This window comes from Macaca fascicularis, chromosome 18, assembly GCF_037993035.2.
Source record: "Macaca fascicularis isolate 582-1 chromosome 18, T2T-MFA8v1.1".
Lineage (NCBI taxonomy): Eukaryota > Metazoa > Chordata > Mammalia > Primates > Cercopithecidae > Macaca > Macaca fascicularis.
Window position 1 is genome coordinate 68,313,903 of NC_088392.1, and position 16,869 is coordinate 68,330,771.

At 40.9% G+C, this 16,869-nt stretch overlaps 1 protein-coding gene across 13 annotated transcripts in view; it reads right to left on the reverse strand.

Moving 5' to 3' along the window:
* Positions 1-16,869, reverse strand: part of GREB1L (GREB1 like retinoic acid receptor coactivator) — a 296,105-nt gene that overhangs the window by 76,977 nt on the left and 202,259 nt on the right. For 10 of the 13 annotated variants that reach the window (XM_045377770.3, XM_065534043.2, XM_065534042.2 and 7 more), the window contains 5 exons: positions 12,042-12,170; positions 7,533-7,649; positions 6,792-6,911; positions 5,642-5,779; positions 2,757-2,942 (listed from right to left, as the gene is read on the reverse strand). In XM_045377770.3, the coding sequence (XP_045233705.2) occupies positions 2,757-2,942; positions 5,642-5,779; positions 6,792-6,911; positions 7,533-7,649; positions 12,042-12,170 (690 nt within the window). The remainder of the gene's footprint in view (positions 1-2,756; positions 2,943-5,641; positions 5,780-6,791; positions 6,912-7,532; positions 7,650-12,041; positions 12,171-16,869) is intronic. The other 3 variants (XM_065534044.2, XM_005587065.5, XM_074022746.1) reach the window with 1 other exon arrangement.

Sequence of the window (16,869 nt, forward strand, 5' to 3'; positions counted from 1 at the left end):
GCTGAGGCGGGCGGATCATGAGGTCAGGAGATCGAGACCATCCTGGCTAATACAGTGAAACCCCGCCTCTACTAATACAAAAAATTAGCTGGGCGCAGAGGCAGGCGCCTGTAGTCCCAGCTACTCGGGAGGCTGAGGCAGGAGAACGGCGTGAACCCTGGAGGTGGAGATTGCAGTGAGCCGAGTTCACGCCACTGCACTCCAGCCTGGGCGACAGAGCGAGACTCTGTCTCAAAAAAAAAAAAAAAAAAAAAGAAAAAAAGAAAAGAAAAAAGCCAACCTATTGGTATATATAACCAATTTTAAGTTTCATTCAGTTCTCATTTTATTCATAGGCATTTTGGAAAACATTTTAATGTATTGCCTCTAAGCCTAAATTTGAGAATACTGTGCATCAGGAAATGAAGTTTAATTATTTTTCACTCCCAAGTTATATTGAAGGCAGCCTCACACTTTTCCCAGATAGAGAACGCTTTCATGATCTAGTTATTCCCCAGCATTCTGGACTGTTAAATATGCCATTTGGCCCTTTTCTCCAACCAGTTGGGGCTAAACTTACACTGCTGACCTGTGGCCCCTGGAATCAGGGGGATTTTGTTTCTTACTCTCTTTAGAAACTCAACGTCTTTAGAACAAAATAAGCAAGTCAATGTTTGGTATCCAACTGATACAAATGAACTAAGATTTCAACATTTAGTTTAAATTGAAAGCAGTGAGAATATAGTCACTCCCTCTATTCAATCATTTATTTTGCTGTGTGAACCCAAGATTTGAAACTCAGGCTCTCATAAACCAGCTCAGACACCTCAGTGTCTGTGATCTGAGACCAAGCAACAGCCCCAGAACCCACTGCTAAAAGCCCCTTATGGAAGAACAAGGGGGTGATGGACTGGACGGACTTCTGCATGAGAAGGAGTCAGGAGTTTGAGACCAGCCTGGCCAACATGGTGAAACCCTGTCTCTACTAAAAATACAAAAATTAGCAGGGCATGGTGGCTCATGCCTGTAGTCCCAGCTACTTGGGAGGCTGAGGCATGAGAATTGCTTGAACATGGGAGGTGGTGGTTGCAGTGAGTCAAGATCGCACCACTGCACTCCAGTCTGGGAAACAGAGTGAGACTCGGTCTCAAAACAAACAAACAAAACTGAAAAAGAGTGCTAGAGTGATTTGCTTGGTTGGCTATAATATCACTCTATGAAGCCTGGTTTTACTAATTCTGAGTGCATTTAGAAGTTGGCTTTGGATCTTAGAACACAGTCTACAATCTAATTTCAGTATGTAGCAATTAAAATTATGTCATCAAATGAGCTGTGGACCCAGGTGAGTTTTATAATTGTATTACCTTTCAATAAGCATCATTAGCAAGTCCTAGGTTTATCATGAAAGTAGTTCTCATGGGAAATTGGTGCCGTGTAAATTTCAAAAGGCCATGTCAAAGCAGAGCCCACGTCAAGTCAGCCTCTCAGGGCACAAAGAGTTCTAGTCAAGATTGCTAGCTAATGCACCAAAGACTGCATATGCCCTAATAAAGCTTTTTTTTTCTTTTAAAGTTATTTAGTCCAGTGTTTTTATTATCTCCTAACACTGAAGTATTTTTATTTTCTAGAATTAAAAAATTTCACGAGTGCATACAAATATTTTTACGTTTAATTTTACATCTCAAATACATTTTTTTCTTTTTTTTTTTGAGACGGAGTTTCACTCTTGTTGCCCAGGCTGGAGTGCAATGGCGTGATCTCAGCTCACTGCAACCTCCGCCTCCCGGGTTCAAGCAATTCTCCTGCCTCAGCCTCCCGAGTAGCTGGGATTACAGACATGCACCACCACACCTGGCTAATTTTGTATTTTCAGTAGAGGTGGGGTTTCTCCATGTTGGTCAGGCTGGTCTCGAACTCCCCACCTCAGGTGATCCGCCCACCTCGGCCTCCCAAAGTGCTGGGATTATGGGCATGAGCCACTGCACCCGGCCACATCTCAAATATTTTTCTAAGTAAATCAGTGGCTTGAAGTCCTAGAGTGAGTGTATAATTAGATGGCCTACTGCCATTTGCAAAATAAAGGACATTTCGATGTAAATGCTGCTGAGCCACTCTAGTATTGTCAGGGTACCTGCATACATCCACTTTGGAGCTTAGGAGGATATATCAGATAGAGGAAGTGAAGGGTTCATGACCTACATATCCCCCTTACTATAACTTAGAGACCTTCCAGGGAGGTCCACAGTTATGACCTCAATGATGGAAAGCATGATGGGACTCCATCAAAGGGGTGTAGCTGGAGAAGAAAGAAAATGGGTGTAGGGCCAGTGGATAAACAAGATAAGAAGGCTAAATGGAAAACTGGAAAATAATTGTTTAAGGCAATGGCTGTGTTTGCATTCCAGATGGTAGGTGCACTTTCAGAAAGGAGGCCTAGCCAAGCTCCCCAGGGAAGGGGTGCTCAAGGTACAACCCTTTAAGGTTTTGCCTACCTTAACTACTTTGGAGACCTCTGGAGCATCATGAGACTGGACACTAGGTGGTGCAATTCATCTCCTCTAGGACCCAAAGAAGCAAAGAGGAAAGGAAAGGAGTAGAAAAGAAATGAAGGAGAGGAAAGGGAAAAGTTACAGAGAATGCGGATAAAGGGAAAGAATATTAGAAGTGAAAGAAGAAAAATAAGAGATAGGAGGATAAACGTGAGAAAGAAAGAAAAAGTACATCACAAAAAAACCTCAAAAGTAGTCACTAGCAAATGATTATGGAAAATGACTTACCCAGCCGCACAAGATACTGTATCGTCAGAAGAATCATGTTTTCCACGCTCAGAAATTGGCTGCCAGTCAACCCTAATTGTTCCAAATCTTTGTTTTCCAACTGTGGAATCTTGTAGCAATTCACCAGCAGAGGACTCACAACAATGTCACCAACATTTCCATAGAAATAGGGTAAAGTGCCATAGCCTGTCCCAATAGAAGCAGGTTAGTGCAGTTCAACATTTCTTTTTATGGTCCAACCAGGTACGCTTGCTCAACTAGGATGAAAGATGCTTAACAAAATTCCCTGCCCTCTGAGATAGCTATCAAACAAATCACTCAAATATATCAATCCTAAGGAATTCACTTGGATGCTCCACATTCTATCCTTATATTAAATTAAATGAACAGGAAACAAAATACAGTTGGCCCTCTGTATCTGTGGGTTCCACGTTCAATCAACCGTGGACTGAAATAGTCAGGGGGAAAAAATTCCACAAAGTTCCAAGAAGTGAAACTTGAACTTGCTGTGTGTGGGCTGAGTAGTACGCTGAATTCACGTGAATGACATGATGTGTAGGCACTGTTATAAGTATTACAAGCAATGGAGAGGTGGTTTAATGTATATGGGAGGATGTGCATAGGTTATATGCAATTACTGTGCCATTTTATATGAGGGACTTGAAGATATTCAATTTGATATGGGAGGGGGCCTGGAATCAATCCCCCAGGGATACTAAGGGACAACTCTGTTTCTCATGGAAGGGACATGTTAATATTTTGCCGGAAGATTGATGAGTTTGCAAAACATGTCTGTATCCTCTGTAAAACTGCAATGATAAAATATTTCTGATAAAGTCCCTGATCAAGTTTATTTTCAGATAAGAAATCAGAAAACAACAAATGACAATACGGCTGGGCACAGTGGCTCACGCCTGTAATCCCAGCACTTTGGGAGGCCGAGGCGGGAGGATCACCTGAGTTCAGGAGTTCAAGACCAGCCTGGCCAACATTTTTGCCTTTAGTAGAGGCGAAACCCAGCTTCTACTAAAAGCACAAAAATTAGCCAGGCACGGTGGCACGCAACTACATGGGAGGCTGAGGCAGGAGAATCGCTTGAACCCAGGAGGCAGAGGTTGCAGTGAGCTGAGATCGCGCCACTGCACTCCAGCCTGAGTGACAGAGCGAGACTCCATCTCAAAAACAAAAAAACCAGCCAGGCGCGGTGTGGCTCCCGCCTGTAACCCCAGCACTTTGGGAGGCCAAGGCAGGCAGATTGCTTGAGATCAGGAGTTTGAGACCAGCCTGGCCAATATGATGAAACCGTGTCTCTACCAAAAATACAAAAATAAGCTGAGCGTGGTGGTGCACGCTTGTAATTTCAGCTACTCAGGAGGCAGAAGAATCACTTGAACCCAGGAGGCAGAGCGTGCAGTGAGCAGACTGTGCCACTGCACTCCAGCCTGAGTGACAGAGCGAGACTCTGTCTCAAAAAACAACAAAAAACAAAAACAGAAACAAACAATACATGTTTCACTTCCTGAGATTTCCTTTCCTTTCCCCTTTCCTTTCCCTTTTCCTCTGCCCTTTCCTTTCCCCTTTCTTTTCCTTTCCGACACTATCCACCTGGAGATATTACTGAGATTTTCTTAAAAAAAAAAAAAAAAGTAAACTAAATTTATTGATTAACAGCAAGATTCTACTAGTTTCAGGCACTTGGAGATCCCTGCTCCTTTGTTATCTTAGCTATTTTTGTGAGGTTGTCTTCCTAAATGTCAGTAAACAGTCTCAAACTGTTTTAGAAATAGATAGGAAAAAAATGTGTCCAAATATGACCTGTTTTGGTGGTTGATGGCGAGGATAGTCCCTCTGTGAGACTTTCTAAAAGGCAGGCACCAAAGGACCAAAGGGTCCCCATGTTCTATGCATCTTTTCAAAGCTTAGTGGCACTATGTTAATGTTCAAAAAAAGCTTCCTAATTCATACAGCATTTAAGCAACTGGGATCCCCTCAGTACCTACAGAACCAGGATTAGCAGACAGAGTAACCAGGTAAAGGACATGACTCGAAGCAAAACCATCCAATTAGGCAGGCTCAGGCCAACCCAAAAAGCAAATAACACTGCATGTAAACACATCCTAAAGATGTGGGGACCTTAAACACCCTATCTATTTTGTCCTAAAGGTAGAGCGAGCAGTCTCCTTCTGGCCTAGGGCAGCCCTAAACCAAAGAGACTCCTGACATGGGTATGAAAAGCACTAAGTTAGTCCTGGAATGTAGGGACCCCTATATGTCTATACCTCCACTTGTAGACCACCTGGAAGGACTCAGCCTCCTCAAAGATACTAAGGTTCAGACCTGCAACTGTGGGGCCTCTTGGTTCTCTTGAGTAGGGTCTGTCAGCTGGCTTGGCTTGTTTTATTTCTTTGCGGTTTGGCTCCCTTTGACTGGAATGTCCCCTCCCCGACCTTGTCCACTTTGACCAACCTTCAGGACCCAGCTTAACCAAGACCTCTGGGAAGTCTTCTCGGACCCCTCCAGGCAGAGGAAAGTAAGCCCTCTCTCAGAGCTCTGAGTTCTGGTTGCTCTCGGTTGTGAATCTCTAAGGAGCTTCCATGTCACAGTGTGCTACAATGGTATCGCCTGTGAGTTGTAACGCTTATTTACCAACCCTAGTGGCTCATGGGAGGTGAGACTCCCCCAATAAACAGTGCTCCTTGAGGGCAAAAAGACTTTGCCTTATCCTCAGCTCCTAATATAGCATGAAAGAGCAGGCCAATAAAAGCTGAAAGAATCAATAGATGGATGAATATCTTCATGAATATGTGAAAAAACACAAACAATGAAATGGAAAAACACTCCTAGATTCCAGCAGACACAGGCAACTTGGAATTCCATTGCCTTACCTATCAGAATTACTGGTCTAACTCCTGAGTTACTCAGCAGGTTTTCAGGAACAATTACAGTCTCCCCTGCAGGAATGGGCCTGGGTTGTAAAATTCCAGTTAGTGGGGTCTGTGGAACTGGCGCAGATAAAAGGGGCTCTGGAAAAAAAAAAGTTTGACAAGAAAGATGACATGTGAAAACTAAATGAAATACAATAGAAAGCAATGCAGTTTTAATACTTTTAATAGAGAAATATTAGAAATCTAACGGTTTGTTGTGTTTTTCATTAAGTTGATTACGTAAAGTGATAAGTGAAAAAAACAAAAGGAGAAAAAAATTAACCATAATCATATTATATGGCTATAACTACTATTTAGCATTTTGGTGACTCTCCTTCCAGTTGTTTTTTCCATATGCAATATTTTGGATCCTGTTTGGTATTTTAGCTTTCCCCCCGAGATTATCAAAGGCATATATCTGTTCATTACATACATTTTGAAAGGTGTAGAAAAGTGTGAAGAAGGATGAATTCATCATTAACCAGTACTTCCTACAGGCAACCATAGTGATAGATTGGCATAATTATTTGTGTATATAAGATGTCTATGTAGTCTTTAAAACTAATTATTTAAACAAACATTTAAATAACTCATTTATGTCTTAGAACCAGTTTATTTACAATCGTCTGTGGTTTGTTCAGCAAGGTAGACAAATGTTTGAACTGTGGACACCAAATGGCTACAGTTAGATATTCTGAAAGAGAGCCAGTTGGTTTTGGTTTTTCAGGTTTCTAGCCACAGACTGAACCATCCAGGTCAGAAATAATAAGCATGGGTCACATAAAGAACCAGATAACAGCAGGGAAAATCTAACACCACTACTAGCAAAACAAGTCGATATATGCCCTATGATGGTGGGTTGGTAGCATTGTGTCCCATATAATGAATGACTTTTCAATGCTATGGGTTAAAACTAAGTCAAAGGTTGAATTCAGATCAGTTGTAATGATCTTGTGTGTGTAGGGAAGGCAAATACGATCGTGACAAAACATTAGCTACTATCAATTTCCTCACATAACTCATCTTCAAGAGTTCAGGGAAAGAATGGAAGTAGAAGATATCTCTGTGAATTAAAAACACACTCACGATCCATCTTATGTTAAAACCTTACCCGTTCTTGAAAGAGGACGAACTGTAGGGACAGGTACAACTAAGCCAGGTTGGGGGAGAGGTGACCCAGGATACCATCCCCGGTGTCGTTTCTTTGGTGGCCCAGAAATGAACATGGTAGCTGAAGACAAACAAAAAAACAAAAAAAGAGATCGTCTTGTTCTCAGCCATGTGGATGAAAGGAAAGAATGCCAGAGTAACACAGAACCTTTAATTTGATTATACTCAGAAAGTCTAAATCACTCCTTTAGAGGTAAAGTTTTAAAAAAAGCCACATTAGTAACCTAACATTACAATAATAGCCACTTAACATCTGTATGTTGTTTTACAATTCCCAAGTTTATGTAGCTTATTTCATTTGATTCTACCCACAACCTTGTGGTGTTGTAGGGCAAATATTGTTGTTATACCCATTTTGTAAAAGGAGAAAGGAAGGCTCAGATTTGTCCAGGATCACACAACAGACAACTTCGAATCCTGTACTTTGGTCAGCTACACCCATGGTTTTTCAAGACACTTCCTTAAACATTTGTTTCAACATTATTTCCCAGTTAGGTCATCCATATAGAATCCCAAGATATTTACTCATTACTGTTCACACCAATTACAAACTTTCAAAACGTTGTATGACGAGCTGAGAAAAAACTCCCGAGTATGTTGCCAGCTAATTCATTACAAAATCTGGAGCACTTCTAATCCCAGGTAAGTGCATTATTACAAAACTCTATGACAGGTATGGTACCTTGGTCTCCTGATGCATAGCTAGGTCTTGGTGACAGAGAGTAATTCCCTGTGTGGGCTGGAGTGGAGCTGGATGCACTGCCCTTCCCTCCATGGCTACTGTTTCCATTAGCAGCATCTGTAGAACACAAGGAGAGGAGTGTTCAGAACAGAGGCTGGGCAGGACCCTGCTTTCTGGGATACTGGAACCATCTGATAGACCTCACACTCTAGAATTCCAAGAAACCTCATGGATAGGACCCAGTCCAGTTACATAAAACCAACTGCAACTGTCAGAGGAAGAGCTTCATTAAAATTAAACGTCACTTAGAAACAGTTTCCTAGGACCCCAAGAGATCTTCTGGAATCACTTTCAGTGAAGCCTTTGGAGATGATGGGTGGAAGGAAGGGAAAAAAATTCTTATATATATATATATATATGTTCTTAACTTTGCGTCATGGAAAGTTTCAAACATACAGAAAAGTAGAGAGAATAGGATAATGAACATCTACATACCCAGCATCCAATTTCAACATTTATCAACACAGCCCATCTTGCTTTATCCACCCTTACCTCCGCCCCCTCCACATATGTACAAGCATGCTGTGAATTATTTTGAAGCAAACCCATATCATTTTGTACATAAATACTTCTGTGTGCTTCTTTATTTATTTATTTTTTTTGAGACGGAGTCTCACTGTGCCACCCAGGCTGGAGTGCAATGGCGCGATCTTGGCTCACTGCAAGCTCCGCCTCCCAGGTTCATGCCACTCTCCTGCCTCAGCCTCCCAAGTAGCTGGGATTACTGGCGCCTGCCACCACGCCCGACTAACATTTTGTATCTTTTTTAGTAGAGATGGGGTTTCACCGTGTTAGCCAGGATGGTCTTGATCTCCTGACCTCATGATCCACCTGCCTCGGCCTCCCAAAGTGTTGGGATTACAGGTGTGATTTTTTTTTTTTTTTTTTTTGAGACAAGGTCTCACGGTCACCCAGGCTAGAGTGCAGTGGCAGGCTCAGAGCTCACCGCAGCTTTGAATTCCTAGGCTCGAATGATTCTCCTGCTTCAGCCTCTCAAACAGCTGGGATTACAGGGGTGTGCCATCACACCTGGCTAATTTTTAAGGTTTTTTTTTTTTTTTTTTTTAATGAAACAGGGTCTTGCTATGTTGTCCAGACTGGTCTCGAACTCCTGGCGTCAATCAATCCTTCCACCTTGGTTTCCCAAAGTGTTGGGATTACAGGTGTGAGCCACCATGCCTGGTCTTAATGTATTTGTTTCTAAAATAAAAAGACTCTTTTAAAAATAACTGTAATACCATTACTATCCTTAAAATTAACAATGATTAATACTTTCTTTTCTCCTTCTTCTTTGAAACAGGGTCTCACTCCATCATCCAGGCTGGAGTGCGGTGGTACAATCACAGCTCACTGCAGTCTTGACTTCTGGGCTCAGGCAGTCCTCCCACCTCAGCCTGCCAAGTAGCTGGGGCTATGGGCATGTGTCACCACAGCTGGCTAATTTTTTTTTTTTTTTTTTGTACAGACAGGGTTTTGCCATGTTTCCTAGGCTGGTCTTGGACTCCTGGGTTCAAGTGATCCACCTGCCTCAGCCTCCCAAAGGGGTGAAATTACAGGCATGAGCCACTGCATATAGCCAATAATTTCTTAATATCATAAAATATCCTATTAGTATTCAAAATTTTCCCCAACTATCTTTTAATTATCTGTAAAAAAAATACTTTTTTCAAACAGCTGGCTTGTTCAAATTGGAATTCAAAAAAGATGCACATACTGAATTTAGTGACTGTGTCCCTGAAACCTCTTTTAATCTATAAGATGCCCTTCCCTTTTCTTTCTTACAATTAATTTGCTGAAAACCTGGCAGAATTTTCCATTTTCTAGATTTTGCTGATTAGATACCTGTAGTGTCACTTATTCTCTTGTCCGCTGTATTTCTAATAAACTAATTATTAGATATAGAGGTTTGATCAAATTCAGGATTTTTTTTGGCAAGAGTATCTCATAAGTACTGTGGTATACAGTATTTCCATCAGGGGGCACATAAGGCCGTTTTCTCTCTTCTTGTAATATTAAGATTGATTAGTAGGTTCAAAAGTTGTCAGCATAATCCTTGGCATTATAAAGTTGTTCAGCCTTCATCTGATGGTTTTAGTAACCATGATTACTGATCTATTACTTCATTGATTTTTTTAATGCTGTAAAAACTTGATTCCATTGTTCAAAGTCGGTAATCCAACCAGAAGGTAAATCCTGCAAGAAATGTTGAACCTGAGTAAGAACAGAAGTGGGCTGTGTAAATTATGATGCCTAACTGTTGAAAAATTTCCAAAAATGGCCAGGCACCATGGCTCACGCCTATAATCTCAGCAATTTGGGAGGTGGAAGAGTAGGATCACTTGAGCCCCGGAGTTTGAAACCAGCTTGGGCAACATGTGGAGACCCTGTCTCTACAAATAATTAAAAAAGAAAGAAAAAAAGAAAAGTTTCCAAAAATGACAGGCTCTCTTTATGCTCATTCTTCTTCTACTTCTCCTAAAATTTCTTCTCTTTTACCACTAAACTTGGCTGGGTGCCATGGGTCATGCCTGTAATCCCAGCACTTTGGGTGACCAAGGCTGGCTGATCACTTGACTCCAGGAGTTCGAGACTAGCCTAGACAACATACTGAAACCTCGTCTGTAAAAAAAAAAAAAAAAAAAAAAAATGCAAACATTAGCTGGGCACGGCGGCATGTGTCTATAGTCCCAGCTACTTGGGAGGCTGAGGCGGGAGGGTTGCTTGAGCCTGGGAGGTTGAGGCTGCAGTGAACTGAGATTGCACAAGTGTACTGCAGCCTGGGTGGCAGAGAGATACCCTGTTTCAGAAAAAGAAACACACACACACACACACACACACACACACACAGAGCCACCACTGAACATTTTTAGGATTTTTTTTTTTTTAATTTTTATATTCTCACTCTGTCACCCAAGCTGAAGTGCAGTGGCATAAACATGGCTCACTGCAGCCTTGACTTCCCAGGCTCAAGCCATGCTCCAGCCTCAGCCTCCTGAGTAGCTGGGACCACAGGTGCACACAACCACACCCAGCTAAATTTTTTTTATCGTTTGTAGAGACCAGGTCTCACTTTGTAACCTGGGCTGGTCTGGAACTCTTAGCCTCAAATGATCCTCCTGCCTTCGCCTCCCAAAGTAATGGGTTTACAATTGTGAGTCATTGTGCCCAGATGAATCCTATCTTTTGTTCACAGCTTGCCTCAGCCTACATCTCTCCTTGGCTTATACTATTTACACTGATGACTTTAACTAGATGTTGGTGGCTCTATTCTACACCCTCAGTCCTGAATTATCCCTGTGATAAATTAAATGGCTGTTGAACAGCTCCACGTGGATGTCTTATGGGAATCTCAAATTCAGCATTTCCAAAATTGAACTCACAATCTCCCACTGGAGAACCTGATCCTCTTTCTGTATCCCTGTCTCAGATGATGGCATCAACATAAGCCCAGAAAGTTGAATGTCAACCCCTTCTTCTCCTTGATGTTCACATTAATCAGTTAATTCCTGCTGGTTTCACTTCCTGAGTAGTTCTCTAATTTGTCCTCTCCTCTGCAACCTATTATCACTCTAGCCAAGGACCTCATCATTTGTCACTGAGACGACTGAAATGACCTCCAACTAGTTTTCCTATCTCGTCTTCTTCTTACACATTACAGCCAAAATGATCTAGCTCAAGTTCAAATCGAACCATGCCATTCCCCTGGTCTATAAGTATACAGTGAAATCCACGTTTCTTAGCCTGGCTGCCTATAACTTTTCCCTTAACCACCACTTACTCACCTCTTGCCACTTTTTGAGTTTTACATTTTATGGTCCTAACAAGTCCAAATTGCTGGAAATTCTTGCATATATCATATTGCTTTCCCCTCTTCCCTTCTTTTCCTTTTACCATTGTTTCTGCTGTTCCCTGAATCTGAATTGCTTTTCCTCTACTCCTTTGTACAGTGAAGATCTCCTCATTGTCAAAGACCAGATTCCTCTGAGAACTTATTCTTAATTACTCCTACAATGCTGGGCTAAAAAAACCCCTTTGTTCTGTGTTCTTCTGTACATTGCCATGTTTGCTACAGTACACTGAAAATATCTTGTCAGAGGTCTATCTCTCCCACTAGATTACAAGGAAACTGGGGGTCAGGGATTGAACCTTATTTATCTTTGTATTCCCAGTTCCTAGTTAAAGCAGGTGCCCAAGAAATGTTTGTTAAATGGAATCAAATTGTTATGTCACTTCCAAGTACCAAGTGTCATTCCCTGACTCTTCTGGTTGGAATGGAGAGAACACAAAGCTTCGCACACTAGTACATCATTACAGACAGCCCCAGTTCTCTCTTCAACTGCCAGGGACAGGCAGCTTCTGTTTTCTTCTATCAATTTGTCAACTAAATGTCACACAAGTCTTTTACGGACTATGTATTTACCAAAGAAATATAAGTGAGGAAAACATCACCTGCAGCAAAAGTCTTCCCTACAACCTGCAAAGATAAAGCCAGTGGTTTCACAACATTCTTATTCCGGGTCAGGTCCTGAGCTCCACTTAAATTGATTGCAGAATTAGCTGGACTGAGAATCGGCGAATCTTTAAAATGAAAGAGTTTGTTTAAATTAGCAACTATTTATATATGCAGGAAGGAAGTTAATTCAACAAGAGTTGAGAAAAAGCAGATTACAGAATTTCAGTCCTTTCCTTGAACTATTCTGACGTTTAAAAAAGTCCATTTCTATGTATACTGTTTTTTTATTTTTTACTTATTTAACAAACACTCACTAGAAGTTACTATGTGATGCATGCTATTTTAAGTACTTTAAATATATTAATTCAGTTAATTCCTATAACAACTTTGTAAGGTAAGTATTACTACCTTAAATAATAGTAGTCATTTAACCTAGTCAAAATTAACTGTGGAGTTAGTCTCCACAGTCCCCCTTAAAGCCATATATGTGTGTGTGTATACATATATTTATATATATACATTTTTTGTGTGTATATATATTTTTTTGTGTATATATATATTTTTGTGTGTGTGTGTGTGTGTGTGTGTATATATATATATATATATATAAAAAAGATGAATTATTTGTAGGTTCTGGATATTAGCCCTTTGTCAGATGAGTAGATTGCAAAAATTTTCTCCCATTCTGTAGGTTGCCTGTTCACTCTGATGGTAGTTTCTTTTGCTGTGCAGAAGCTCTTTAGTTTAATGAGATCCCATTTGTCAATTTTGGCTTTTGCTGCCATTGCTTTTGGTGTTTTAGACATGAAGTCTTTTCCCATGCCTATGTCCTGAATGGTAACAAATTTACAAGAAAAAAACAAACAACCCCATCAAAAAGTGGGCAAAGGATATGAACAGACATTTCTCAAAAGAAGACATTCATACAGCCAACAGACACATGAAAAAATGCTCATCATCACTGGCCATCAGAGAAATGCAAATCAAAACCACAATGAGATACCATCTCACACCAGTTAGAATGGCGATCATTAAAAAGTCAGGAAACAACAGGTGCTGGAGAGGATGTGGAGAAATAGGAACACTTTTACACTGTTGGTGGGATTGTAAACTAGTTCAACCATTATGGAAAACAGTATGGCGATTCCTCAAGGATCTAGAACTAGATGTACCATATGACCCAGCCATCCCATTACTGGGTATATACCCAAAGGATTATAAATTATGCTGCTATAAAGACACATGCACACGTATGTTTATTGCAGCACTATTCACAATAGCAAAGACTTGGAATCAACCCAAATGTCCATCAGTGACAGATTGGATTAAGAAAATGTGGCACATATACACCATGGAATACTATGCAGCCATAAAAAAGGATGAGTTTGTGTCCTTTGTAGGGACATGGATACAGCTGGAAACCATCATTCTTAGCAAACTATCACAAGAACAGAAAACCAAACACTGCATGTTCTCACTCATAGGTGGGAACTGCACAATGAGATCACTTGGACTCGGGAAGGGGAACATCACACACCGGGGCCTATCATGGGGAGGGGGGAGGGGGGAGGGATTGCATTGGGAGTTATACCCGATGTAAATGACGAGTTGATGGGTGCAGCACACCAACATGGCATAAGTATACATATGTAACAAACCTGCACGTTATGCACATGTACCCTAGAACTTAAAGTATAATAATAATAAATAAATTAAAAAAAAAAAAAAAAAGATGAATTCTTGCTCTGCTGCCCAGGCTGGAGCGTGGTGACATGACCTCTGCTCACTGCAACTTCTGCCTCCCGTGTTCAAGCGATTCTCCTGCCTCAGCCTCCTGAGTAGCTGGGACTACAGGTGTGCGCCACCATGCCCAGCGAATTTTTGTATTTTTTGGTGGAGGTGAGGTTTTACCATGTTGGCCAGGCTGGTCTCAAACTACTGACCTCAAGTGATCCAACTGCCTTGGCCTCCCAAAGTGCTGGGATTACAGGCATGAGCCACCATGCCCAGCCTCAAAGCCAGATTTTAATGAGATGTTTTTATCTCTAGCTAGATGACTTTATTATTTTAAAAGCGTCATGCAAACTAACTCACTGAAATGTAGGAGAAAGCATTTTTCTCTGAAAGTTGCTTTAGTTTTATTTTTTCTTTTAATAAACTAGAATTAATTTACGGCAACACCAGGAACATCCAAAAGAAAGCTTTTCGGATTAAGAAAATAATTCAGCCCAGAAAACCACATGCTATTTCAGAGACAGGCTGTGGAAGAGAGAAAGACTCAAGCCAATCAGAGTTTTTCTAAATGAGTAGAGACCCCAAATCCCTGACTACTCCAGCAGAACAGCTAGATCGATTAACACAGGAAGGTGTCAAACCTCTCTGAGAGTCTGAAGAGCACGCTCTAAGGAACAGGATACTTACTAATGGTGCTCCATTAGAAATTATCTAGAAAATTATTCATCCCACAACATGATTCCTGATCCATCTAATCATTGTTTCTCATCAGAACTCAAAAGAATGAAATCGTCCCCCACTGGCTTGGAAGAGTTAACGTGCTTCTCTGAGGGCCTGACTTACCCACCAGTGAGTGATTTAAGGTCTGCTGGGAGAACCCCGTGCACACACGACATTACAAAGTTGTAGGAAACTGAAGATGACCCCAATTTTTCATGTCTTAACAGAGCCTTACAGGACAAGAATCCAAGTTAAGTCTGCTATGCTATTACACAGATTTGTCTTCATGTTTCAGGTCACAGTCATATTGTTTGGAAGATTAGTAGCTTTCTGTACTAGTTCATATCTATAATTTTAGCATATCCCTAATTTGAAGAGTGATAATTCATCTTATATTCTGAAAACAATGAATGCAAATTGGTACAGAATAATGTACTAAAAATGAGAAGGTATAAAGTTAATCTACAGAAATAAATCTTCATATATATAAACAACAATCCATAGTTAAACAAAATGCCTAGGAGTAAGCTTAGTAAGAAACGTATGCAACTACATGAAGAAAACATTATAATATTTCTGGACATAGTATCTGGGATTTGTCTTAACATAGTGAAGGAGGAAGTCAGATTAAATAACAATCACTATGTGTTCATAAGTACTGAAGCTGGGTGATAGGTCATGGTGGTGGTTTACTTTATTATTCTATCTTTATATGTGTTTGAAAACATCGGCTGGGCATGGTGGCTCACGCCTGTAATCCCAACAGTTTGGGAGGCCGAGGCAGGCAGATTACCTGAGGTCAGGAGTTCAAGACCAGCCTGGCCAACATGGTGAAACCCTATCCCTACTAAAAATACAAAAATTAGCTGGGCGTGGTGGCACACACCTGTAATACCAGCTACTCGGGAGGCTGAGGCAGAAGAATTGCTTGAACCCATGAGGTGGAGGTTGCAGTGAGCCGAGATCGTGCCACTGCACTCCAGCCAGGTCGACAGAGCGAGACTGTGTCGCAAATAAGAAAAAAAGAAAAGAAAAGAAACTGTTAAGTTTTTTTTTTTTTTTTTGAGACGGAGTCTCACTGTGTCGCCCAGGCTGGAGTGCAGCGGCGGGATCTCGGCTCACTGCAAGCTCCGCCTCCTGGGTTCACGCCATTCTCCTGCCTCAGCCTCCGAGTAGCTGGGACTACAGGCGCCCGCCACCTCGCCCGGCTAGTTTTTTGTATTTTTAGTAGAGACGGGGTTTCACAATGTTAGCCAGGATGGTCTCGATCTCCTGACCTCGTGATCCACCCGCCTCAGCCTCCCAAAGTGCTGGGATTACAGGCTTGAGCCACCGCGGCCGGCCAAAACTGTTAAGGTTTAAAATTAAAAAAAATAACTTATGAAAATACACCTGAACAAATATGAAGACATAACATGCTTCCAAGCAGAAATACTCAATGTCAAAAAGATGCCCATCAACCTAAGTTAATTTATAAATCTAATGTGATCCTAGGAAAATTCCTACAGGTTTAGATATTATTACAATTACTTGAATGTTTTAATGAGGCAAGCTAATGTAATGCTGATATAAAAATTAGACAAGAATACCTGGAAACATTCTAAAAAATAAGAGAAATGAGGGGAGGCTAGAATTGTTATATAATAAAATATATTATAAAACTTCAATGAATAAAACACTATGGTCTTGGTACAAACAGAACAATGGAACAAAAGAGACAGTAAGTAACAGATTGAAATATACATAAAAATTTAGTAAAAGATAAAAGTAGCAGCTCAAATCAGCAATAAAGAACCATTCAGTAAATTATATTGAGGCAATTATGTATACAGGAAAAAAATAAAGTTGTACCAGCATCTTACACCAGGTGTCAAAAAAAAAAAAAAATCAAATGGACCAAAGATATAAACTTAGACTCTGAAAATATAAAAATAATAGAAAATATGGAAAAATTAATTATCACCTTGATATGGAAAAGGCCAAACTATTAATCAAAATGCAGAAGTCATAAACAAAAGACTAATAAATTCAGTTACAAAAAATAAATAATTTCTGTATGGCAACATTTTATTTTATTTTATTTATTCTTTATTTTATTTTATTTTATTTTTTTGAGGCAGAGTCTCACTCTGCCACCCAGGCTGGAGTGCAGTGGCGCGATCTCAGCTCACTGCAAGCTCCGCCTCCCGGGTTCACGCCATTCTCCTGACTCAGCCTCCCCAGTAGCTGGGACTACAGGCGCCCGCCACTACGCCCGGCTAATTTTTTTGTATTTTTAGTAGAGACGGGGTTTCACCATGTTAGCCAGGATGGTCTCGATCTTCTGACCTCGTGATCCGCCCGCCTTGGCCCCCCAAAGTGCTGGGATTA